The 25,827-nt window shown below is 32.1% G+C and overlaps 1 protein-coding gene across 4 annotated transcripts in view; it reads right to left on the minus strand.

The window, feature by feature from the left end:
- Positions 1 to 1,060: 1,060 nt before the first annotated feature.
- Positions 1,061 to 25,827, minus strand: part of VPS13C (vacuolar protein sorting 13 homolog C) — a 213,826-nt gene continuing 189,059 nt past the window's right edge. For 2 of the 4 annotated variants that reach the window (XM_056807955.1, XM_056807953.1), the window contains 14 exons: positions 25,536 to 25,647; positions 25,281 to 25,394; positions 20,534 to 20,664; positions 19,705 to 19,786; positions 18,930 to 19,043; positions 18,042 to 18,117; positions 16,004 to 16,167; positions 13,436 to 13,481; positions 12,292 to 12,415; positions 11,467 to 11,581; positions 6,922 to 7,010; positions 5,746 to 5,869; positions 5,225 to 5,308; positions 1,061 to 3,177 (listed from right to left, as the gene is read on the minus strand). In XM_056807955.1, the coding sequence (XP_056663933.1) occupies positions 3,088 to 3,177; positions 5,225 to 5,308; positions 5,746 to 5,869; positions 6,922 to 7,010; positions 11,467 to 11,581; positions 12,292 to 12,415; positions 13,436 to 13,481; positions 16,004 to 16,167; positions 18,042 to 18,117; positions 18,930 to 19,043; positions 19,705 to 19,786; positions 20,534 to 20,664; positions 25,281 to 25,394; positions 25,536 to 25,647 (1,465 nt within the window). In that variant the 3' untranslated portion in view covers positions 1,061 to 3,087. Of the gene's footprint in view, positions 3,178 to 5,224; positions 5,309 to 5,745; positions 5,870 to 6,921; positions 7,011 to 7,252; positions 10,781 to 11,466; positions 11,582 to 12,291; positions 12,416 to 13,435; positions 13,482 to 16,003; positions 16,168 to 18,041; positions 18,118 to 18,929; positions 19,044 to 19,704; positions 19,787 to 20,533; positions 20,665 to 25,280; positions 25,395 to 25,535; positions 25,648 to 25,827 lie in introns of those variants that run through there. The other 2 variants (XM_056807969.1, XM_056807961.1) reach the window with 1 other exon arrangement.

Here is a 25,827-nt window from a genome sequence, read left to right on the forward strand (position 1 = left end):
AAATAATAAATGAAGATGAGTTGTTTTCTGGTATACACAAGAAACCCATCACCTATCCACCTGTCAGTGTGGGGAAAGGCTGAAAGTTTGATTGGGATAATCAAAGGGCTGAACAAAAAGCTCCTAAAACAATTTACTAAGGTGCCTGACCAAGAAGAGACACTGGTCATTGAGAGAAGCCTAACATATACTACTTTATTGCTTATATTGCTGGCCTTACCAATATATAAATAAAATCAATAAATTGATATTTTTACCCCAAAATCAGTTTCAAGATAATTTTAATTGTAACATGACAGAGAGGTAAAACTTTTTGTTCAGCTTGACTATGCATAGTTCTAACAGGGGTTTTGTTTTCCTTCCTTTCTCAAGTTGCATGTGGGGATTATGAGAGGGTAAAAAAGCTCTGTTTGAAAAGAAAACTGAATTGTTTTAAAAGGAAAAGATGTGGTTAGAGTATTTAAGTGGAATGAAGAAGGAAGATGAAGTGATTGACTTGTGGTGAAGCACTCTACTGAAGCTGAACATCAAACAAAACTAAAATATAATGGCAAGGGCTATTCATTATTTTTTCTTTGCATCCTTAGTACCTACAATGTGAAGAATTAATGGATGCTTTTCGTTCTTTCTTTTTTTGGGAGAGGGCTGGATCCACGTTCTTAGCTACCAAATACAGCTTTCTTCCCCCCCCACCCCTACATCCCTATAGCACCAGAGATCCTTTATTTTTTATTTTTAATATATTTTTTCTAAAAAATATATACATTTTTCTATGTTACATGATTCATGTTCTTTCTTTCCCCTCTACCCTCCCAGAGTTGACAAGAAATTCCAATGGGTTATACATGTATTATCGCTCACAACCTGATTCCATATTATTATCTTTTCAACCTAAACCCCAAATCATATACAAATATATACAAGTGATAAATCATGTTTTTCTTCTGCATGTTTACTCCAACACTTCTTTCTCTAGATGTGGATAGCATCCTTTCTCATAAGTCTAAAAGATACTTTTAAATCAGATCAGATAACATATGTAAATAACATCACCAGAAAATGCATTAAATATTTTATTTCTTTGAAAAGTTTACATGCTTTTTACATATTTCAAAAGTCAATGAGAATTAATGTAATACAAAAACAAAACCAAGAAAAACCAGAGCAAAACATTCAGATTAACGTTGAACCAGAGGATTAGCCCTATAACAAAGCTTTAAAAAACTTAAATCTTTAAGGCAACAGTGTTGGTGATTTGAAGGATTTCAAACATTGACTTTTGCATTGTTTAATACCATAACCCATGTCATTTTAGAATAAACCATTAGTGCACTGTATTTTCCTACAAAAATTAAATGTTCTTAAGAGATATTATTTTCTTATGGATAATATGGTAATCTCAAATTCACAATTAAGAATTTTTTAAAGAAAAAGTTTGGTAGCATATTCTGTATGCAATCTTTTTTATGTCTTTTGAAAAACTATCATTAATCATCTATAAATAAAATTTGTTCAAGATAAAAAATTTTATAAATTTTAATTTTCTCAGAAGAAAAAATGAAGACAAAAAGGCATATGGGACAACATAAAATAAAAGCATTGATTATTTCCTGTTTCAGAAATTTTCAGAAATTTCAGAGACACACTAAATATTACTAGAGAAGTGATTCCTGTAAACCATAAAACACTTTTTAATGAATCTATCCATTGTCAGGACAATGCAAATTTTCAGACCTCCATTCCTTATGTAAACAAAACCAAAACAATATCAAATTTTGTGCATTATTGAACCAAAATTCAATTTTTTTCATTATTTTATGATAGGTGACTGATAATAAACCATTTAAGATACAATCATTACATTCCAAATAGATTAAGAAAGCTCAATGACTTTTTTTTTTTTTAAGTTTAACAGTCAGTGCACTAAAGAGTAACTTAGGCAGATAGGGTTAAAATCAAAGAATGCTGTATTGACAAGTTCACTTCTTCAAAGAACACTTTTTTCTGATAAAGTGCTGCCAGTTCGGTTTGTTTTTAACTCCTGAATATGAGTTTTAGGGACTTAACAGTTCCATTAGATCAGCATTTCAAAAATATTTCTAGACCTGTGTGATGATTAAGTGTTCATTTTTGACTACCTTAAAATTCCTTGTAATTTTAAAAAATTATACTCTTTGAAATGCTGCTGGACATTCAATGTATTAAATAAAAACATTTTATACCTCTAATCCCTAAAACAAATTAATGTGCAATATTTTCATATACCAACAACCAATACTTCTGCCAAATAACTTTTTCTGGAACAGGTATGCAGTTTCTCTCAATATATGAATTATAAATCCAACAAGAAGAAGAGAATATAGAACATGGTACAATTTAATGCTGTAACATAACTTATCTTGGATCCATTGTATTATAATGTAAAAAGGGGGGAAGGGAATCAAAGGAAAAATTGGGTAAAAAAAGTGATTTCATTAGGCAATGGAAAAAATTCTTGTCATTTTTTCATTTCATGGATGCTTCAGTTCACAATTACATGATTTATTAGAAATTTGTCTCTAATTATTTAGAATGGCTAAATGAAACATTCAAATGTCATACAATTATCTGTAGCTCATACCCACTAAGGAAAACAATGATCATTTATAAAGTTATTTTCCTCTTGCCTCAGTTAGGATTCTAATTTATAACCAGGTCTACTGTCCCTTGTTAATTTAAATTTATTCTTTCCACTCCATATTTGAAAGTAACTAACTCATCTACAAGTATTTAAAGTGCCAAATATATATATATATGGAAGATGGATTAAGGGTACATGTAGAGGAAAATATATAATATATACACACATACTTCATGTAACCACTTAAGAATATAATTTAGCCCTTGAGGAAAAAAAAAGAATAATCTGACAAGTTCAGTCAGTAGGTTTCTTAAATGAAAATTTATCTTGGTTCCATTCTTCTAGAATATGAAGAAAGTTCTGACTTGTCTACAAGACAATCATGACATCTAATTCATTTCCAAAAAATGATCATACAATGGAAGAAGAGCATTAACCCAGTATCTGGAAGAATTATTAAGGCAGCATTACTTTCTAACTAATTTCAATGATGACTGTTTCACCAGTTTTTGCTGATGTCTTGTTGACTGTGCATCCTGAATGGCATTACATGCTCTCTGTAAAATAGAACATTATGAATTAGAAAAATAATAATGAAAGTGTAGAAATAAAGATTGGAAGAAGTGAAGGAGAGAATGAATAGGACAAAAAAGCTATGTTATATCTGATCAACTTTCAATACTAACTTTCATCTATCATATAGATATCAATACTCCAAAAGGCAATGGTTAGTGAGTATGGAAGGACTGAGTGAAAGTTTTTAAGGATCGGGAGACTTGGGTTTGTTTTAGGGAGCAGGGAAGTAACCTGGACATAGGGAGAAACTAGAAAGAGAGAAATAATACTAGAGAAGATGGATTAAGGGTACATGGAGAGGAGTAGCCTTGGCTAGGGAAAGGGCTATCTCTTCATCAGATACTAGAATGAAAGACATAGTGAGGAAATCCTTTCAGGGCATGTGAGAAGAGGAGAAAGGGAAAGAGGGAGTTTGTGGTAGACAGCTTCAGTTTTTCAATAAAATATGGTGTGAGGTCCTCAGCTGAAAAAGAGAAAGAGGAGCCGGGGGGAGGGGGTCTGTGTGCAGGGAGGGCACTTGAGGAAAGAAGTGAAGGTTTGGAATAGTTGTTCTGGTAATTGGGAGGGAGAATTGATTAGAGAGAAATAGATTGTTTTACTACAATACAGGTCCAATTGAGATTAAATAACTTTGTGGAGGACCAAGGAATCATTGTTTTGAGATTTCCTATTGTACCATTCAGTAGTATGTACTAAGAGCAAAGGAAGTGGATAGTGAGAAAAGGAAGAAAGTCAAAGATGGGTATGGATGAAGATCCCATACTATACTACTCTCATGGGTTATTTTTTTCCACTACCTTTACCTAGTAGGTACCTAGTACCTACCTACTATCTTTACCTAGAGATAATGCTGGCAACCAAAACAGAATATCACTTCTGCTATCAGCAGTAGTGGGCATGTCCTCAATTATCAGAACTATCAGTTTATAAAGCTTTTTATTATATCTATCTTTAGTGTTAATCTGGATGTGTTATGGTAGAAATAGAGTATACTTATTTTTTTAAAAGTGGTAGGTCTTAGGGCAGCTAGGTAACTCAATGAAGGGAGAACTAGGACTAGAGACCAAGGGTCCTGGGTTCAAATCTGTCCTCAGACACCTCCCTGATATGTGACCCTGGGCAAGTCACTTAATCCCAATTGCCTAGCCCTTACTACCTGGGAACTGATACTTAGTAAGGTAAGGGTTTTACAAAAAAAAAAAGAAAAAAGAAAAAAGAAGTAGGTCTCTATTCCATCCAAGACACTGTTAATTTCTGGAGAAAAACAACTTCTTACCTACAGTGAAATCTTCTGGTTTTAAATATGTATTAAATATTTTAATTAAAAAACATATAATTTTCATAAAGTATTAAGATATGCTCTTATCTTTCTATGGCAATGCTCTTTTAACTTGTATAACTGTGTTCATCAAATTAGTTCATATGCCCATGGCATTTAGGAAATTTGGGCCCTTGTGAGCAGCCTGAGATAATGAAGAAACAAATAATGAGTTATGGAAAATCCTCAGATTCTCGCATTTTTCCTAGTCTAGGCACTTCATCTGTCCTCTCAAGTCCAAATTTTAAGTCACTTAAAGTTCAGGACCTTGTTTTAAAGAGCTTTGCATTCTGATATAATACTTAAGACATGGCCCTATGTACATCCATACAATAAACACTTAAGTCCCTGACATGTGCAGCACTGACATTGATAATTACTATACAAACATGAGCATTTTAAGGCTGAAACAAACCTAGGACCACTCATCCCCAAGCAATATTTCTGAAAGGCAAGGGTTTGAATCACTGGGCAAGCTAGAAAGTGGAGGACAAGCAGAGAACGCTTTACCATTCCTGCACCTCTCGGTCCTGCTGAATTCCAAGTCTGGATGGCAAAAAGCTGTGTAGGACAATGACAAACTTACATAGCAAAATTCTAACTAAAAGTATCTTTTTTTCTACACTTGAAAGAATAAAAGTCACTGACTGGCCAATACTAATGGATTTCTTCTTTTGGCCTTTCTTTTATAAAAGATATAAATGATTTACCATTGCTATTGTTGCATCTTGAAGATAAATTTTTCGTAGACAAGCTTGACTGACACTGTCCTTTTTGTGGAATAACCCATGATCCTGTTTTGAAAGAAATGACATAACTAGGCACAACAAAATAAAAAACAACCCACAGTCTTTAACTGGACACTTAAATGTCAGCTTTACTTTCTATCATATCTTCCTTCCCCAAGAAACTCCTCATTCTGAAATCTCACTATTCTACTAGACCAAATCTGCCTGGTCCTCACATCTTATCAGCGTCCGCGGCTCCTCTGGCTGTGCCCTATGACTGACAGGCAGGGCCACCGGCTTCAGGGCTCCTGCATAAGGAGGAGGTATAGTCAGCCAGGCTTGTCCTCCAGATATTCTGCTTGCAGACTTCTCTGAGACACCAACCTTCCCCCTGCACGAGGCTCCCTTTACCCTTCCCTTGCTAGCTTTTCAGTTTCCTTTTCTGTGTTGTCTTCCCCCACCCTCATCCCTACTCCCATGCCCCAATTAGATTATTTCCTCACCTTAACTGAGATTTTTAGAAGATTATTATCAACACTTGGAGGTAACACAAAATCTTCGAATGGGTATTGCCATTCTGTGGACATGTGACCCAAAATCTCCACTTCTTTTACGTACAGCACTCGCCTATTCATTCAGATAAATAGAAGAAAAAGTGATTAATGAAACTAATCTTTCTCCTTACACAAGCTGCTATTTTGAAAAATTATATGCTTAACTGACTATTGCCTAGTAAATTTTATATTGTAGTTCTAAAAAAAGCATTCTCTTCAGATTTAAATCAACTGCCCAGCTCATATTTAATATAGATCCTAAGATAGAAGAAGCCTTAAAAAAAAACAAAAAGAAAGAATGGGGGCAGCTAGGTAGCTCAGTAGACTGACAGTCAGGCCTACAGATGGGAGGTCCTGGGTTCAAATCTGGCCTCAGACACTCCCCAGCTGTGTGACCCTGGGCAAGTCACTTAACCCCCATTGCCAAGTCCTTACTGTTATTCTGCCTTGGAACCAATACATGGTTTTGATTCTAAGGTGGAAGGTAAAGGGTTAAAATAAATACATTTTTTAAAAGAAAGAAAAAAAGTTCATGTATAGGAAGCAAGACTTAATGTGACCTTTCAATGGTACAAATCAGAAGGCAAGAATCACTAAAAGACTAGGGGACAAAAATAACCTAAGAAAAAGCTGGCAAGTTTAGAAGTCCTCACCAAGCATTCATCAAAAAGTAGTAGCTGGAATCAACTGTTTTATTTTGAGACTATATGGAATTATGCCATCTAGAGAATTTTAAAGATATTAGTCATAAAGAATTCTCTTAAGTTTGATTCTGAGTCTAATATCATAGAGGAAAAAAAAAGAATACTTCTGTTTCTGTTTATGTATTTCAGAAAAATAGTACTCTGTTTCTAAAAGTCTTAATATGATCTGGAGCACAAATAAAAAGAAACAGAACTATTCTGCAAATGAAAACACCAGGTTCTCTAAACATAATCTTACATTTAAATGTGATACTCTAACCATTCTCTTTATGAATGTCAAGAGTTAAGAGAACTAGGTTTCAGAACCAGTTCTATCATTAACTAGTTGTAATATTGGGATGCAACATTTAAAACTTTAAAGTTCTCTCAGTCAACTATTTTTCTTATCGATATTTTCCTCTGTATATTCAAGTCATTTTACCTATTTGTAACCACAAGATTTGCGTTTTTATATCCAGGAATGACACAGTGGTACCGATAGCTTTCCCCATCCAGCTTTTTTATGTGATTCTGAAAAAGAAAAAAAAGTCTCAGACAATGGGAGTACATTATTTGTGGTCATTTCCAATCACAAAAAACAGATTCATTCAAGACAGCACAAATGCTAGATTTGAAACATTGATTCCTACAAACAGAATCTGAATTTCTAATATTGACATAGGAAGCTGGAAAAAAGTGTTCCTCCAATGCTCTACTCCAATTTTCCTTATTGCCTACCCAAATAAATATTTATTAAATGTTTACTAGCACTATTTCAACTAAAATATATTTTATTCAGCTTGAATAAATGACAAAACTGTTTTTAAAGGGGTAATTAAATGCAAAATGTATAACAACAAAACTATAAACAGGAAGCACTATTGCATTATATTTACAAACACCAGGGAAATGGCTATATCTGGAGATTTTTTTCCCTCATAAGGAGAAAAGGCAACATATAATTAATACTTTATTATAAAATAACAGATATATTTGTAGATCATACATAGGCAGTATTGTATCTATCTCTTAAATTTTATTTCAGATAAAAAGTACAATGACAATATTATTGAGGACACAGAATTTCTAACAATTCAAAACAGTTAACATAATTTGTTGCTAAACCCAACTATAAACACAAGACAATCCAAATAGAAACAATAAACTAGAAATACATTCTTCTAGACTCTTTCAAAGTCATTTTTACATGTAGTATATGTATAGTCACATGAAAAACTGACAAAATTGGTCATTTCAATAATCAAGTTTTCACTGAGGTTATTACTCAGTATTTAGACATCTATTATGAAAATAATGTGAGGTAAGTGATTTCAAAATACATAGAATGTGTCATTAACTAGCAAATAAGTTTAACAATTTGTAGACAAGTAGCATAACTTTAATATCATAGAAACATGCTATATACAAAGGTAGCAGAATTACTCTGTTCTTATGCCCTTTCCTAAATAACGGTTCTTCAGATGCCGGGTCCAAACTTATCCTTGGAAAATCCAAAGCACCAGCCAGGAAGGAGGGTGATTCATTTTCAGAAAATTGGTCTCAAATTGGGATATAATTGTAAAATTAATAGTCTGAATTAGGAATTTACTTGAATATCAACTTTGGATAATTACATTTGTGATAATTTTCCTGAATGGATAAGTTATATTTTCTGGATTTGAAATACAAATTAATATGTTTGTTACATTCAAACAATATATATTAAATTCTAACCATATTCTAGCTTATAACCATAAATACAATTTACTAGTCCAACTTTTATATTGGTAGTTTAGCTTAACAAGCAAACTTTTAAATATTATTTTAAAGCATATAATATTATATTCAAAACAGAAACCCATTTCCTTTCTACTTTAATAAATTTCACAGGCCAATGTGAGAATTTATTTTCCTCAGTAGTCATGTATGTTACAAGGGTTTTTCTTTATTTTTCTTTTCCATTTCAGGGGAAGGAGAAAGGAAAAATGAGAGAAAGAAATTAAATGGGTGTTAAATGGAAAAAGAAAATTTAACTATTAAAAAAGTTCTACAATACTTAGATATTTCAATTGCTGGTAGGAGAAAGGCCAGAAAAATGCTAAAATAACTAATATCCAGACCTTTTTTCATTTTCATCCCAAGAGGGCAGAGAGTAGTTTGGAAGAATTTATTTTACTAAAATTCAATTAAAATATGTAACAAGATTTAAAACATACCGAAGTGAAATTAATCATTCTCACTAAGCAAAATCATCTTGGGAAGAAAAAAGGACATGAAAATCATGAGAAATATCTAAAAAATGGCTAGTAAACTACCTATTGAACTTAGAGTCAATACCATACTGTTATGGTTTATTTGTACTTTAGTTGCTTAATTCATGTTAGTTTTATTAGACTGTAAATCCTCTAAGGGCAGAAACCATGTGCAGTACTTGTTATGTATATTGCCTTTGGTATTAACTATAAGTCAGGACATATAGGTAGGTACTCAATAAATACTTGCTGTCTGGCTGATTATTATAGAGTGAGCAAGAGGACATTCTAGTTTGCCTAGGAGACAAGCTTGAATGAAGCTATCAAGTCTACTTCCTGTTTATATAATGTAAGGGAACTTATGGTATTCTAGATTTTAGAATGATATCAATATTACTTGGGAGTAAATAATACATTACTAATGAATAAAAGTAACAAGCCCAATAACAAATCAACCAAGAATGTACATCTATTTACCTAGAATTTTTTAAAAAGTGTTTCTGGGTTATGTATTTATTAATCACTCATGTAAAGAAGGAAAATACAAGACAATATGTATTAATATAAAGATTATTGAAAGTACTTTGTAAATATTATGGTAAAAACATCATATAAGCAAAGGAACTCTGAAATTAAAGTCCATTAACATTTCAGTATACTGTAGAAAAGAAAATATTAGTTTTATCTTAAAAAGGGCAATTTATGGATGATTTAAGACTATAGCTCTAATTTGTATTCATTATTCCATAGAAAACTCTATGTACAAAGCTGTTTCCCAAGCCTTAAAGCATACAAGAGCTTTTTTATTTCCTCTCTCTGGGCAACTCTCTTATTAAAAAAAAAAAACCACATAATCCAAGCAGAGTTCAGATGCTAATGCCCATTATGCATAGAGGTACTACATCTTATATTAATATTAATTTGAAATTTCAGTTTAATTTTTTAATTTGGGAAAGCACTCTGGATGCTGGAGGAGAGACTGTCTCATTTTCTGGACAATAACATTGTATGGAAAATTGCAGTGCAATACAGCAAAGCTGTGTGGTTCAAAGCCAACAACTTCTCTCCTGATTTTTATTAGAAGACTGAATAGTAGTAGGATTGGATCATGTCACATGAATGCTTGAAGAAATACCACAACCAGATTTCCCTGTTGTTGAATATTAATTTTCATAAGAGTATTAACTCATAAATTGTGAGGAACTATATGTATAAGGCAAGAGAATAAATTTCTCTAAAATTAATGTGGCCTAATTTAAAAGCCCATAGTTGATTTGTAAGGCATAGATAATTGTGTATATAAAGGTATTACTTAAACATTTTTCTTAAATGGAGTAATATATCCAGTTACGATAATCAAGACCAAAGAGAATGAAATAATACTCTATGAAAATTTGAGTCCATTTTGAAAAGGCTTGTGCAAAAGAAGGGTGAAAATTCATCTTTTAGCCAATTGTCTTAAATCCTCAATACAATTGCTCTATAATTTATCAGCCTTTTACTATTACTATAGGTGCCCAAGAAGACTTAACTATATCGCAACAAAACCTAAAGCATTCGCAGGGGAAAAAAGCTGTGTAATGAAAGTGTTAATATTTTAGAATTAGCAGAAATGAAACAATTCCACTGATTTGTATTTTCTACATTTGAGTTTCATAGTGCCCACATGAAAAAATATTAGAAAAACTGAAAATACAAAATGTGAAAAGAAAAGCATATTCTTTTGAAATGTCAACAAGGCCTTTCTCCAACTAATCAAATAGTATAAATTATTTGCTGCATCTTTCTGTATTTCAAAACCATTTCTTAGTGTTACCCTTTATGACAGAAAGAATACCATGAATGCTAACATTTTGTATTTGGTGCATCAAATACCTTTCTATAATATTTAAAAGTTCACCTGAAATTAAGGGTCTAAAGAACATTTCATGAAATTGACCCTCAATCTAAATACTCCAAAGACAATAAATTAATACCACAGTATATTTTTTTAAAGATGAGACCAAGTAGTAGTATGGGAAATTTTTACTCCTCTATTTCCAGTTCTTGCTGTGTAGGCAGAAAAAAGAAAGATAGAAAATGAAGTTAGAAGCATGCAAAAAAATAAAAGCATACTAATTTACAATAAAAGAAACTAAAAGCTAATAAAATTACAGATTTATTTCCTTATGAGGACAAAACTGGTAGCAATCAATTTCTCCTATTTGCGGGAGAGGAAAAAGGGTAGAGTACAAGATAGTTATATTACTTAAAATGTAATAAAGCTTCAAAGTCAGAAAAATATAGTTTAAAATATATTCTAAGGATCAAAAAATATGCAATGTTTTATCTGCAGCATCCTACCTAGGTGAATGTATATTTATATGAAAGTTCAAGTAAAGCTAGTTGATAGGAAGAAAGAAAAGCCGTGAAATTCAAAATACGCAAATGAAGTATAAGAGTGGCATACCTAAAAAGCATGAGACCCAAATGAACACTCAATAACTGGATATTCTGCCCATGCTAAAAGTATTTCATATTTTGTGCCTTCATTTAATAGTCCTATTCTTCCTTGTCCAAGCTATGTTTTTCAAAGTAGACAACTACCTATATTTCCCATTCATTTTGCTGTGTTAATAAATAAATCCCCAAAGGAAGCCTACTACAAGTACAATCCACTGAATGTAGTACAAAACTCCCATGAAATCTAAAAATATGTACATAACTTCTGCATGACCAAAAAACATAAAAATTACCTCAAATAAATCATGACCCTCAGATTCACTTCTGTCATATGGTCTTATGATCCCATCTTCATGGATCAGGCGAGGAGGGCGGAGGCTAGATACCTCTTCAGTTGATTCTGCAGCCCTATATAAACAAAGAAATAGGAGTAAAACAAATTCTCTATAGTTGAATTTGGATTCTGGAGGACTAATATTTACATCCCACCTTGGCCACTAGTTGTGTCACCTAAGCAAGTCACAGGGCCAGGTGCATAAGTGCTTAGTAAATGTTTGTTGACTGACTGATTGGCTTAATGGTTCAGCTTCCTTATATGGAAATGGACTCAGTGGCCTTGAGGGTCTCTTTCAGTTCTACACCTAGGATCCAATAATCATACAGAGCTGATTAACATCTTACTTTAATCTCAACCCCAATAGCTTTTAGAAATGAAATAATAATAGCAACTTTAAAGGGAAATAAAGAACTGCAGAGAAGATGACCAGGAAGGATTGAATAAGAGTACATATAGATTCTAGCACAGACAAAAACTGAAAAACGTATAATTTCGATGAAGTATATATATGTATATGTACACACACACACACACAAAATAAAGATAAATAAAAATGCCATGCCAGAAACAAAGGAGAAGGAAAAACAAGAACAAAAACAGGCAAACTAGCTATTGAGTATTGTATATATTCTCTCCCAAAAGGTTATTTTTATTGGATTTTTCATGAGATGTCAACCTGGGACCTCCCATCTCTAGGCTTGTGACCTTTGTCCATATAACTATGAACATTCATTTTTAAAACCTCATAAAGAAATCACACTCTCCTCTTAAATATTTTTACCTCTGAATTCCTTGGAAGGTACTGCTGGCCATATCAATGATGCCACCAGTTGGACGAGCCACAGCACCCACAAGCCCTTTTCCAATCCCTTTAAAGAATCCAGCTGCTCCTTCCTTTTTGGCTCCTTCAGAAAACAAGAATAAATTGAGGTACATTTTACTTATTGAGTTCTTGACTAGGTAAAAAAATGCAAAACAATGATGTATCTACAAAATTCAGAATAAAATGATGAACTGGTTAATAAAGCAAGCTTCTAGAACTGAGCTTTCAGAAATATAAATTGTCTATTATGTAATAAACTTTAGAGTTCAGTCAAGACTGGAACATTTCAGACAACATTATGAAATCTGCCCTCTTTTAGCTTCAAAAGTAGAAGAACTAGCAATCCCTCCCACTTTGAATTTTTTTCTCTTTTTATTACTATGGACTTGATAAACATTAATAAACATGAACATTTCCCCTTTCAAAGAAAAAAAAAGAACCACATACAAAATTGTGAATCTCCATTGCATATAGATTTTAAAACATATATATTTCAAATTTAACATAATTTCAACACTGCTTTGTTTGTCTAGGTCCCATTCTGCATTTTCTTTTGCTTTCTTTCTTGTATTTTTCAGCGATTCAATGTTCTTTTCTTTCTTTTTTTATATAATTATCATTAACCCTACTTCTTTTCAAAATCCTCCTATACCTCAACAAGAAACTAAACTATTTTTCCCTCCCTCCCACTACTCCCACATTGCCAAGAAGGCAGACTTGCACATAGGTTGTACATATATAATCATATAATATATTTTTCTCTGTTTGTCATCTTGTGAAACAAGACACATTGCTTATCCTAGAGAAAAATTAAAGAAACAGAAGTGGATGAGGCAAAGGGGGAAGGCATTATCAAAATCTTATGCATTATCATACTTATTTTAGTAACTGAAGTAGTAATAATATATATAAATTAGTCAACTATTAGTGTATGTTCACAGAATTTCTAGCTCATTCAAAGTATTCTCAGTTCGGAACTATGACTGTGCTATAGTATTCAGTCAATAATTCCATCAAAATAATTTGTAAATGAAATTCCCTTTGTTCAGAAAAAGCAAACATGTTTCCAATCTGGTTTATCGAAGAAATATTTTTATCCTACCTTCCATAGGCTTGGTAATTATTCCTGTCACACCACCTACAACTCCCTGAAAGAGAAATCAAGTTATCTATCAAATTAAAGCTGTCTTAATTTTCAAGTGCCACTAGAGGTCCCTACTGCCATATTAAATTCATCTTTAAGTAACTTTTATTACCAAGTATTATCTAAATATAGCTGCTAACATTTAAGGGCAGATTAAGCATTATAGAGCATATTTCCCATAAAAATGATTAGACAGTAGAGGACTAATATCTAACTTTGTGAAAGGTAATAAATAAATAAATGATAAACTAAAACAGTTAAGTAAAACTAATAATACAGTAATCTTACCTGAAAGTGCAGCAATATTTCAAATCAATTGCACCCTATGTCTGTTTTTTTAATGAAATTAACAAATTTATTTTCACTCTATCCAATTCCTCAATCCATTGGGAAAAAAAGAGAAAAACAAATTTCTTGTAACAAATATGCACAGTAAATCAAAATAAATGACTCAATGATTGTATGTATTATTTGTAATATATAGCGTAATGTGCCTAGTTGTCATTTGAAACCTTTTCATCCCCTCTATGTAATGAACATGTCTCATTATATTCTAAAACTGGTCCTCTGGATTCAAGAAGAGTCACTGAATTATTATAATTCTTATAGCCTTCCAATTGTTTTTTACAGTGTTGTTACTGTCTGAACCAGTGATGGTAAATCTATGGCACAGGTGCCAAAGATGGCATGCAGAGTGTTCTCTGTGGGCATATGGGCCACCCCACCAACCCCACCACCAAAGTTCATTACTAGAAAGGCAGAGGGACCCAAGCAGAGCTGCTCCCCTCCCCATCTCCATTGTGCCTGACCACATTTTTTCACATACCCAGCATCTCTACACAGCAGCCCAATGGGAGCACACAGGGGGTAAGGTGAGCAGCTCACAGATAGCAGAGCTGAAGGGAGCAGAGTGTTCAGGCTTCCCTCCTCTCCCTCTCCACATGCACCTTTCATCACCTGCTCCTCTGCCCAGCAGCCCAATGGGGAGCCCTTTCTCCCTCCCCTGTCCAGGGTAAGGGTGGAGTGGGGCATGGCACTTGGTTGGTCTTGGTGGGGGGTGGGGGAAGGAGGAGAGGGTTGAAGCACTTGACAATCCATCTCTAAAGGTTCACCATCACTGGTTTAAACTCTTCTCTTGGTTTTGCTCTGTATAAATGGAGATTTTGAACCCTAGACTTCATTCCCCAGAAGTACTTGGTATTTCCCAGAATTCCCTATAATCTCTCTTGAGTCTCCAGGTTGGCGAGATCATAATTGTTATTTAACTGGCAGTAACACCTCTCACTCTTTCTTCCCTTGCAATGATGTAGCAAGTATAGTGGTAAGCTAAGTGCGGGGGTTTTAAATGGGCTAATCAGCCATGGGCACGTGGTTTTTATTTTGTATCTTCTTTATTCCTTGATGTCTAATGATCCTTAATAAACCTCATAAAATATAATATTTTTATTATTAGAGATATAATTTAATTATTACAGCTCATTTCATTCTTCATTGGTTTATAAGTCTTTTTTATAATAATGATATAATAGTATAAGTTGTTCAGGTTCTACCTACATTACTATATCAATTTATATGTCATTGTGTCTTTTTGTCTACTTTTCTCATTTTTTATAGCAAATTATCACCCCCATCATCATCAAAATCATATCTGCCACAACTCTAAGTCATCTAAATAGAATTTAACTTAGTGAAAAAGAACTAAAAGAGCTCATTAATTTCTGAGGCAGTCTTTTCTAATTGTGGGCAGATCTAAAATTTTAAATTTTTTCTCAGAAATTTAGCTACAAAATGCCCCCCAAAATGTGCTCCTGATAATTTTCTAAGTTCTAGTTCTGCACTTTTGAACCAACTTTAATAAGCTTAATCCCTCATTTATGTGCTAATCATTTAGCTGATATTTGTGTAACACCAGAAAGTTTATAAAGTACTTTAAATGGTTGCTTCTCATAAGAAACCCACAAATATTATAACATCCTCATTTTACTGAGGAAGTGAGGATTATAGTGAGGTTATTTGACTGGCCCAGTATCATACAACCATCAAAGCCAGAATTGTTATATAAATCTAGGCATTACCTAATTCTAGAGTTAGCCCTTTCCACTGAAACATACTACTCTCAACACAATCTCAGGCATCAACTAATAACTAATGCAGTTTTCAGAAAGTGTTTTCACTTCATGAAAATTATTCAAGTAAAACTGTTAACTTAAATCAATTTAGCTTAGAATAACGCAAAAAGTATACTGGCTATTGGATACACACTCAGTCTAGATTAAAATTTTTATTTTAGTAAAATCTAGTAAAAAGTGAAACATCCAGTCCTCACCTTGAGAAGAAAGTGATCAACAAAGCTGATGCACACAATAAAACCACTATGAAAAGTTCAGCCTTATCATTTCCTAATAAAATTCAGTAGTTTAATTTATTAACTCCCATTTAAAATAATGTAGATTTCTACTAATATCTTCATATTCTAAATAAATATCAAGAACAAAGTCCAATATAGATCCAAAATGGATATAATACCCTTAGGAAGCCTTTTCCTCCTTTGGCCAGGCTATCTCCAAAATCTTTAGGCTGGCGACCCATCTCTTCACGTCGTTTTTGCTGATATTCTTTGTCCATTGTAATTGCAGCCAAACCCTTCCCAACAGAACCTGTTATTCGGGAAACAACCCCTGCTGCACCTCCTAGAATAAATAAAATATAAAATTAAAAAATCACATAAAAATAAGCCAGTCCCTTAAATGGAAATATAATACAAAATTACCTATTATGGACATGTGATTATTTCAAGATTGTCTCATATTTAGTAAAAAAAAAAAAAGCAAAATTAATTCCTCTATTTGGTACAATTCATCAGAAAGAAAAAGAATTTAACTCTTTTTCCTGCTGATAATTCTCCTAAAATACTCAGTTTTTCTGGCATATAATTACAAAATAGATTTTGATATATAAAAAATTTCTTCCCTTGTGATTTCATTTTATTTATCTTTATTTCAGTAATTTTATTTTTTACCTTTTTTAATTTTAACTAAATATTTATCCATTTTATTCATCTTCAAAAAACAGCTTTGGGTCTTGGTAATTCCATCATCCTTATTTTCCATTTAATCTATTTTCTCCTATAATTTCTAAATTTCTATTATAGGTGTATGGCATTGTTTAAAAATAGGAATTGTGAATCTTAAAAATTACTCAGACTCTACTTTAGATTATTTTATTAAGCTATTCCCAATTTTTAACAATGAAGATACTTAATCAGGAATGTATTGAGAACTTTTAAATTTACTCTACAGTGTAGTCAGTGTCTTAGGGGAAGATAAAGTTGCGAACTCCTGATTGAACAATGAAAGTCCCTAACTCATACTTACAGTAAAGCTAGAACCTTCAGCTAGGTCTATTTTTAGATCTAATACAAAAGGGTGCTAAGTACCTATTAAGGTTAAATTAGTACCTAAACAGTCAAGCAACTTACAAAAGGCAAGCTTAACAAAAGAGGTGTGAAGTACTCGGAGGATTTAATCTAATCAGAGAAGGTGAGAACCAAAGAAGATGAGAACTAAGAATGGGCAGTCCTGGGAAAAAGCGTCTACTGTGATTGGTAGACGTGAAAATTTAGGGGAGGTGACATAAGAGAAAATTTCTTTAAAAGGAAAGGGTAAGAGGTGATTTAGTAGTGGGAATTCAGAGTTGAAGTGAGGGACATTTGAATGGAGTTCGCAATTGAATTCAGTTTGGAGAGGATTTCAGTTCGGAGGGAAAGAACCCAGCTTGGAGATGATCTTGTGGTGAGTGATAAAGGCTGACTCCCTTTCCCTTAGGCTCAGGCTAGGCCCTTTTCTACTGCTTGGCTATTCTCTCTTTCTCCTTCCCTTAATTCCTTCATTTATAGTAATTAAAATCTCCATAAATCCCAGCTAAATTGGGTATTTTTCACATTTGGGAATTTCCCATGGTGACCACTTATTTTAGATTTTAAATCAAAACACTAAAATTATCCTTTACAGTTTTGGTCAAAACCTTTACAGTAGTTTGGCCTTTACAGTTTTTAACATTCACAGAATTCTGGATGAACATCCCATTTATTAATAGGCTTGTAATTGTACAGGGTATTATATATCTGAATATTTTAAATGTACAGGATGTTATATTTGAATATCTTGTTGAATCAGTTGAAATTACTTTATAGTTGATAGATAATAATAATCATAATAATAATAGTAAAATTACTAATAGCTAGCATTTATATAGCACATTAAGGCTTACAAGCACTTTGTCCATTAATTTATTTAATTAATTTAATTTACTTATTTTGAGATTTTTATTTAGAAAAGTTTATGTTATGCAGCTATCTTGCTGGTCAGATAAAAACTCTTTAAAATGGATCAACTCAGAAGAGCCATAGACTGTTCTTAAAATTATCTTTCATTTAAAGGCAGGAGAATAAATATTTTTATTAAGTGATTCTATTAAAAAAGAGATCTCACTTTGATTAAAAATGAGAATTTTTATCATAAAATATTCTTCATTGACTATAACAAATAAATGAAATGGCACCTACCTACAGTGTGTCCAAAGAGACTTCTTACTCCAATTACTAACCCCTCAGCAAATTCTTCAGGGCCCTGAACAGCTCCCTGATTAAAAAAAAATGACCCACAATTTGATTTAACAGTACTTAATCATACTTTGGGGATGAACAAAGACATAAATATTTTTCCATAGATAACTTCAAAAAATCCTGAAAATTCCATTTAACACATGCCTTTAATGTTCTTCTCTCCTATTTTCCCTCTCATAGTTGAGAAAACTAAGTCTATGTGGTCATAACATCTCTTAAAGAGAATTTTGTCAGACTTTGTGAAAAATCTATAAATGTCAATTTAACATCATCTACTTTAAGCACACTAGAAAAAAAAAGCACACAAGAAACAAAGAGACTTGGCAAAGTTAAGCCAACATAGTTCTAATATTGGGATTCAAAGTATAATCTTAAATCTGGCATGTCAGAAACTCATTTCCAAATTATCTTCTACCAAAGAAACTTTGGTTTCTTACAACCCTTAGAACCAAAAGTGTTAGCCTCTATTTGATGCTTTAATATTTTGAGAATTATATTTCAACATAATTGAATTCCTTTGTAATCCTATACAATTTTTTTTATGCATTTAAAATCATTATTCTAAGAGAAGACATAGACTTCACCATACTGACAAAGGAGCATGACAAAAAAAATGATTAAGAACCCATATATATATATATATATATATAATATATATATATATATATATATATATGTATGTATGTAGAAAGCAAATTAAAACTTTCAAAATGGACTATTTAAATATTTCATTAATTTGCCAAACTTAAAATCCTACTTTGTTTTGAGAATAAAGGTAAAAGTAGAAACTCAATTTGACTTGAAGTAAAAACAAATAGAATTAAATACCTGGAAGGGTTCATAGAAGAGTGCTTCAACACCTTCAGAGAGACCTCTAATTAGTCCAAACGGATTTCCAAGTACATCTAAACCCAATACAAGGACATACATCTGCTTCAAAAACTAAAGAATAAAGGAGAGAGTCATTACAGTTTCTGTGGTTATTTATTTGTTTAATAAGATCAGGAAAAAAAGTCGCATGCTTTTCAAAAAACAGAACTAGTTAAGCTAAACATTCAAGTTGAAGGGAAATGTAAAATGGGCAATAATTGGAAATCATAGCAAAAAAGGAAGTGGAATGCCAGTACCAAAAGTAAATGGCACTTTGATGTATCTTATGGGATAGAAATAATACCCTAAAAGCCCTAACTAGTTAATGGATCTTCCTGAGCACACACTTAATACCAGAACACCCCATGTATGCCTCAGTAAATTTTTGGCACTGAGTTACAGGATTCCTCTGGCATAACTTACTGGGCTGGATTTTCTCTCCAAGTTCAAATTATTCCCAGGAGGCCATTTGATTCCCTAGAACCTAAAGAGCCTGAGAAGTATAACAGTCTCCAGAAGTATTCAGCCACTAGCTACAATACATGTACATGCACATATACATATACATCCATTCTGATGAAATCTGTTTTATTGGAACAATTATATCTAAGAAACAAAAAGTCAAGGAAATACATTTTTATTATTCAATCAAAATTCCAAGTAAATAATTAGGTGGCAATCTGGACTACTAGGTAAATAAAAATGGGGCCATGCTGTTTTAGTCAGAAATTACCTGTTCACTGTAATGCCTGACAACACTCCACATGAGCTGATCTCTCTTGTAGAACTGGTACTGTATCTCATAGTATGCAAGTCTGAAAAAAAGTATGCAGATAAACAGTTATTCTTAGTAACTGATATTTAATTTAAATACAACTGTAATCTTGACTATTTGAAAATTTTAATATTTAGTTTTCCATACTGGCTACACAAACTTGGCAGTTTATTACCATATACACTTATTGATTGCTCCAAATTACCTTTTTAGTATTTCTTTCTTGCCAAAATTATAGAAAAAAGATAGAATTTGACAAAAAGTCACGATAACTTGAGGATATCTAGCTTCACTAGTAAACAGATACTAGATTATCCTCTATAGATAAATCTCATCGTAACTACACTAATCAAATATTTTTTGTTGAAATGAAGTATATTAAAGATATAGTTTATTTAATGTTCTCTGACTGAATACAGATTTGTGAATTTTTATGCCTAATTTTCAGCACTTCAAACTTAGTATGAGGTTGATAATTAGTGAGAATGAAGCCAGTTAACTTCTGGAATAAGATATGGTACTACCTGGATAACGACAAAATAATGATTGGGTATAAGATCTCTATTTTTAACCACTACAAAGCTTATCTGTAAAAAATAAAACCAACCTAAATATGAGTATGAGGATAATGGGAATGTAATGCCTAGGTTAAGACTATTCAGTTAATATTTTTCCAAGTTATTAGTATGTGCTCTGAATGGTACAGATAGTGAAGATTAATCATTAGGAATGTAAACTAATGAAATGTAACCTTTTATATTCTCAATTTATTTGAGATAATGCTTACTTGAATATGAGGTCATCTACATCAGTCAGTGTAGCACCTATGCTTTTCAACAGGAGGTTGACAGAATGAATTGCAATCATTTCCTGTTTTTCTTCTTCACTACCAGAACCCATAGAGAGGCTTAAATGTAACTGAAAGAAAATTATTTTTAATAGTTATATCCAAAAAACTATTAGATTCCTTGTGTGAGACAGCTTACACATATGACCGACTTATGCTTCTTCCAAAGAAATATTACTCTATCATACAACAAAAATTATCAGTCTACAAATTGCTTGGTAATTCACTTATAATACAAAACTTCAAACTAATTTATTTAATAATTGTTAAGAGAACTCTAATATTTTACCAACATTTAACTTTTTTTTTCATTCATGGTGGCTAAGAATACAAGCAAATATGAAATGAGCTAAAACAATATGGTGAATCAGCTACAAGTTATGAATGTTTATGAATGATTTATTTTCATCCAATTAACTAAACATCATTTATTGTGATATGCACTGCATCAAAATCACCTATTTTTAAAAAACTGAGAATATGCTTGTCTCTAATATTTTGATGCCACTTCTCTTACTCATGACTTCTCAAAGATTACTGCTAATAATCTTCAATTATATTATTCAAAAACTCTGAATTACTGATGCAGCAGAAGCAGCTCAGTGGCACAAAGAATAGAATGCTTGGCCCAAGTTTTGCTTCAAATATTTATTAGTTGTGTAACTTTGGACAAGTCACTTTAACTTCTGTCTGTCTCAGTTTTCTGAACTGCAAAGAGAGATAATAATAGCACCTACCTCCCAAGATTGTGGTGAGGATAAAATGAGATAATCTATGTAAATTACTTTGCACTATATAAATCCTAGCTATTATTGTCATTAGTATTACTAAAAATGACACTGATAGATGTCATAAAACAGTTCATATTGTTGATAGTTTTTTCTTTCTTTTTCTTTCTCAGTTCAATACAGTGAAAGAACCCCAAATTCTACATGACTTCTTTTAATGAATTTGGAATATCTCATCATATGTGTCATAAGAAAATTAAAATGAGATTTCTATCAGAATCCAAATAACCATTCATTCACTTAGCATTTACTGAGCAACTTCTATGTTAGACACTACTATTGTGGGAAAATAAACTATATACAGGGAAATTAATACAAAATGTATACATAGGCAATACAAAATAATTCCCTCAGATTTGGCCCAACTAGGGTGCAGAAGGGAAGGCTTAGGAAAGAGCTAAAGCAGGCTATCCTATGTATAGAATTTATGGATTCTTTGAGGTAGAGATAAAAAGGAAAAATATCTGAAGCACAGGGGACAGTCTATGCAAAGTCATGAAGGCAAAGATGGAAACAATCTGTTCATCTGAAACTCTGTGTGTGTGTGTGTGTGAGAGAGAGAGAGAGAGAGAGAGAGAGAGAGAGAGAGAGAGAGAGAGACAGAGAGAGAAAGAGAGAGAGACAGAGAGAGAAAGAGAGAGAGACAGAGAGAGGCAGAGACAGAGACAGAGACAGAAACTTCTTAATGACATAAAAAGTAAGGAGTTCCTAAAAAAGAAGTTCCCAAAAAAGGCTAAAGTTAGAGCACTAAAATCCTCTCAGTTTGCTAGCATAAATATTTTTGGTTGCATGAAATGTTATCAAGAGGTATGGCAGTTAAAATTGTAAAGAAACCCAAACCAGTGAATGCTTATGTCAGCTCCTTGTCATTATTCTTTATTCAACTTTATAACTGATTTTTAGGCCATCTTAAAAAAACCCTACAAAACCTAGAACTATACATTAGTATCAAATTATAACTATTGATATGCTATTAATTACTACTTCAATAATTCAGAATTATTAGAAGTGAATGCTGGATAAGGAAGGATTTGTGAATAAGAAAAAATAAAGATGATCACAAAAGATTGAAAAAAAACCCACTTTATACAAATTGAAAAGCTTTTGCCCAAATAGAAACTATGTAGTTAAAATCAGAAGGGAATCAGTTAACTGGGAAAGCATCATTGTAGGAAATATTTATGATAAAGGTTTTATATCCAAGATACAAAAAGAATTTAAATAGGCACATACCCACAAAAAGAATTTAAATAGGCACATACCCATGAAAATACTACGTATGATATTTGTATGAATACAAACTTAGCAGGTCAGAGTATGAATAGGTAGTTATCAAAAGAAGAAATGAGAAGGGAATTCCAAGTTAAAACAACTTTAAAATTGCACCCCAAATTCATCAGCAATAAGGACAACCATCCCCCAAAATGAAACTAATGACCACTGAACATACAGTGGGAAGACAGGCATACATGCACTGTTTGTGGAGCTGTGTATTATACTAACCATTTTGGAAAGTAAACTGGCATTCAATTCCAAAAGTCACTAAACTACCTATACCTTAGCCATACTACAAAGAAGTAAAAGACAGATGGAAAGGACCCATATGTACAAAAATATTCACAGTAAAACCTTTTGTTGAAGCAAAGAATTAGAAACATATGAGATGTCTATTAATTGAGGAATTAACAAATTATGGTGTATAAATTACCAATAGAATATTATTATGATGTAATAAATAACAAAAGAATGGCTACAGAGAAACTCTAAGACTTGTATGAATTGATGCAGTCAAGTGAGAAGAACCAGGAGAATACAAAGACCACTATAATGTAAAGAGAAACCAGTTTTAAAGACAAAAGAATTCTGAACAATGCAATGACTACTCATGATTTAGAAAAATAATGATAAAGTATGCTTCCTGTTTCTTGATGATGGCTTAGAGATATGGATGAAACATACATTTTCAGCCATGACAAACATGTAAAATGAGTTTTGCTTGACATGAAAAGGTTCTTGTTTTATTTGGGTGAAGGGTATATAGAAGAGGGATTAAATAGCTATAGATGAAAAAAGACAATGAAAATAAAGGAAAAAAGCACCAACAAAACAATTTTTAAAAAATACAGACAAAAGTAGAAAAGAGTTCAGAAAAGAAACAGATAAACAGGTTAAGATTACTATGCTGTTAAATTTAACATGTGCTTTTAAAAATGTTACAAATTGTAATCCCTTTTTTTTGTTCTTTGGATAATTAAATGTTCATGTTTGCTAACATTTGGAAAATTCATTATAAAAGGAAAAAAGTGAATGACATGTTTTATGTGAGATGACACAAATCATAACTTAAGTGAATATAAAATATTAAATAGCGAGCATATTTCCTTTGAAATCAATTAAATAAGTTATTTCAAATACTTGGATTACAATTGCTTGTATTCTTTGCTACCTACTAACAATGCAGAAAAATATAAGAATTTCTGTAAGAATGCCTAATACTCTATGTATCTAAGAAATGCTTATTAAAATATGTAAGTTTAGGCTTTTTGATATCCTAAACACTTGGTTCTTCATTTTATAACTTTATAAGAAGTCAAGGACAAAAATCTTTCAAAATAATGACTTAACAATATATAAATGAGATGAAACTTTTTTTCCACAAAGAGTTAGGGAAGATTATTTGGTAAAGGGAACTGTCAACGCAAGAAAATGTGACACATATATATATGGACAGATATAGATATAGATATAGATATATATCTGTCCACTTCCAGAACAGCTGTGAAATATCACATTCACATTTTTGTTTTGGTATTTTATGTTTTTTTCCAAGAAATGGATTTTGTGATAGGGTTCAAAGATAAGCCCATAGCACCTATAACTTTTTGTGTTTTTTAAATATTTTATTTTTCCCCCAATTACATGTAAAAACACACCTCTAGTTTCTATACCTCCCTTAGGATACACCCTCCTTTTGAAATGGGAAGGGAATTATGGTCCATTACTTATCACATTCACAATTTACTGTGTGCTTTAGAATAACACGTAAATTTCTATCATCTCTACCAAAGTATATTTTTTTTCAAAAAGAGAAAAATGAACAAATTTGACTCTAATTTTATTTCTAAGTACTCAGCCAGACTAGTCTGTCAATTCAAGACAAAGAGACAATCAATTCTAATTTTTATAAATCAGCCCAAACAATTATTATACTGAGTCAGTTGTTAAAATAGTCAAACCAGTCTGTATGGAGCTAGTTATGGATTAAATGCAGGATTTCAAGATTTTTTTTAAGATAATCTGTTATTCCTTTAGCCCACTTGACGAACTTATTGTGTTAAAATGGATAATATATATAAGATATATTTCTCTAAGAAATCTAAAAAGAAGAATGAAATAGAAAAAAGCAAGGGGGAACATGAAGTTAAAATTTGAAGAAATGAAAGAAATCCCATTTTCTTTTCATTAGATTCTAACAAAATTTAGAGAGGGAACATTACAGCAATAGTGTAATATCAGCATCAGCATTTTCACATAGTGATGAGGATGCCCAACAAGACTTTCTGTTTAGACAGTATTTTTTTCTGGCCACAATTGATCCATTAAATGTTGGTTGATACTTCCATGCTTAATTAGGAAAAGCTTTTGTCAGCTAGTTCTTAACTAGTTAATGAACTCAAGGGAGCTATTAATTTAGAACTGAAGAACATGCATTAGTAGTTTCTCTGTAGGACAGTGAGCCATTGTATATGTTAAACATGCTATTAAACAATTTGTTTTATTTATCCACGCCAAGTCCTTGAATTGAAACCTCCACCTGATCAACTTTTTCACTAAATTTCAAAATTAATATTATTATCAAAAAATTTGTTTCCCATGGTCCCAAAGTAGTTACAACATACCTTAATGGGAGAAATATGGAAATGTTCAAAGAAACTGAGACTTGATATGTCTGTCATTGATGTTTCCATTAATTCAGTGTTTAGAGCATCAATATCTTGCTGAATTAATTTGGTCTAGAAATAAAATCATTCACATAAATTCTTAATCATATTTTCTTTTTTAAAAAACTAATTCACTTAAACATCAAATTTCAATTACTTATCACTTTATGTTTTTCTAAGAGATACAAGTGAAACTATGAAAAGTATGATTACCCTTTTCTTTTCAGCTTCAGGGTCAGTGGCTGGTGTTAAGAGTGCAAGAATTGCACCTAAGAATCCTTGGTCAATTTTCAAGGCCATTTCTTGGATAAGAACCATAAAATACCTAGAAAGAATAATAGATATTAAAAGCAAATAACATTTCTCCCTATGAACAATAATTGTACCATCATACTTTCAGCAAGAGAACTGGACTACAAACCAACATTAATGGAGCACAATGTGCTTTACCTCCATTCTCTCATTTGATTTTCACAACAGTCCTGTAAAGCACATACTGGTGAAA

Source organism: Monodelphis domestica, chromosome 1 (genome assembly GCF_027887165.1).
Source record: "Monodelphis domestica isolate mMonDom1 chromosome 1, mMonDom1.pri, whole genome shotgun sequence".
Lineage (NCBI taxonomy): Eukaryota > Metazoa > Chordata > Mammalia > Didelphimorphia > Didelphidae > Monodelphis > Monodelphis domestica.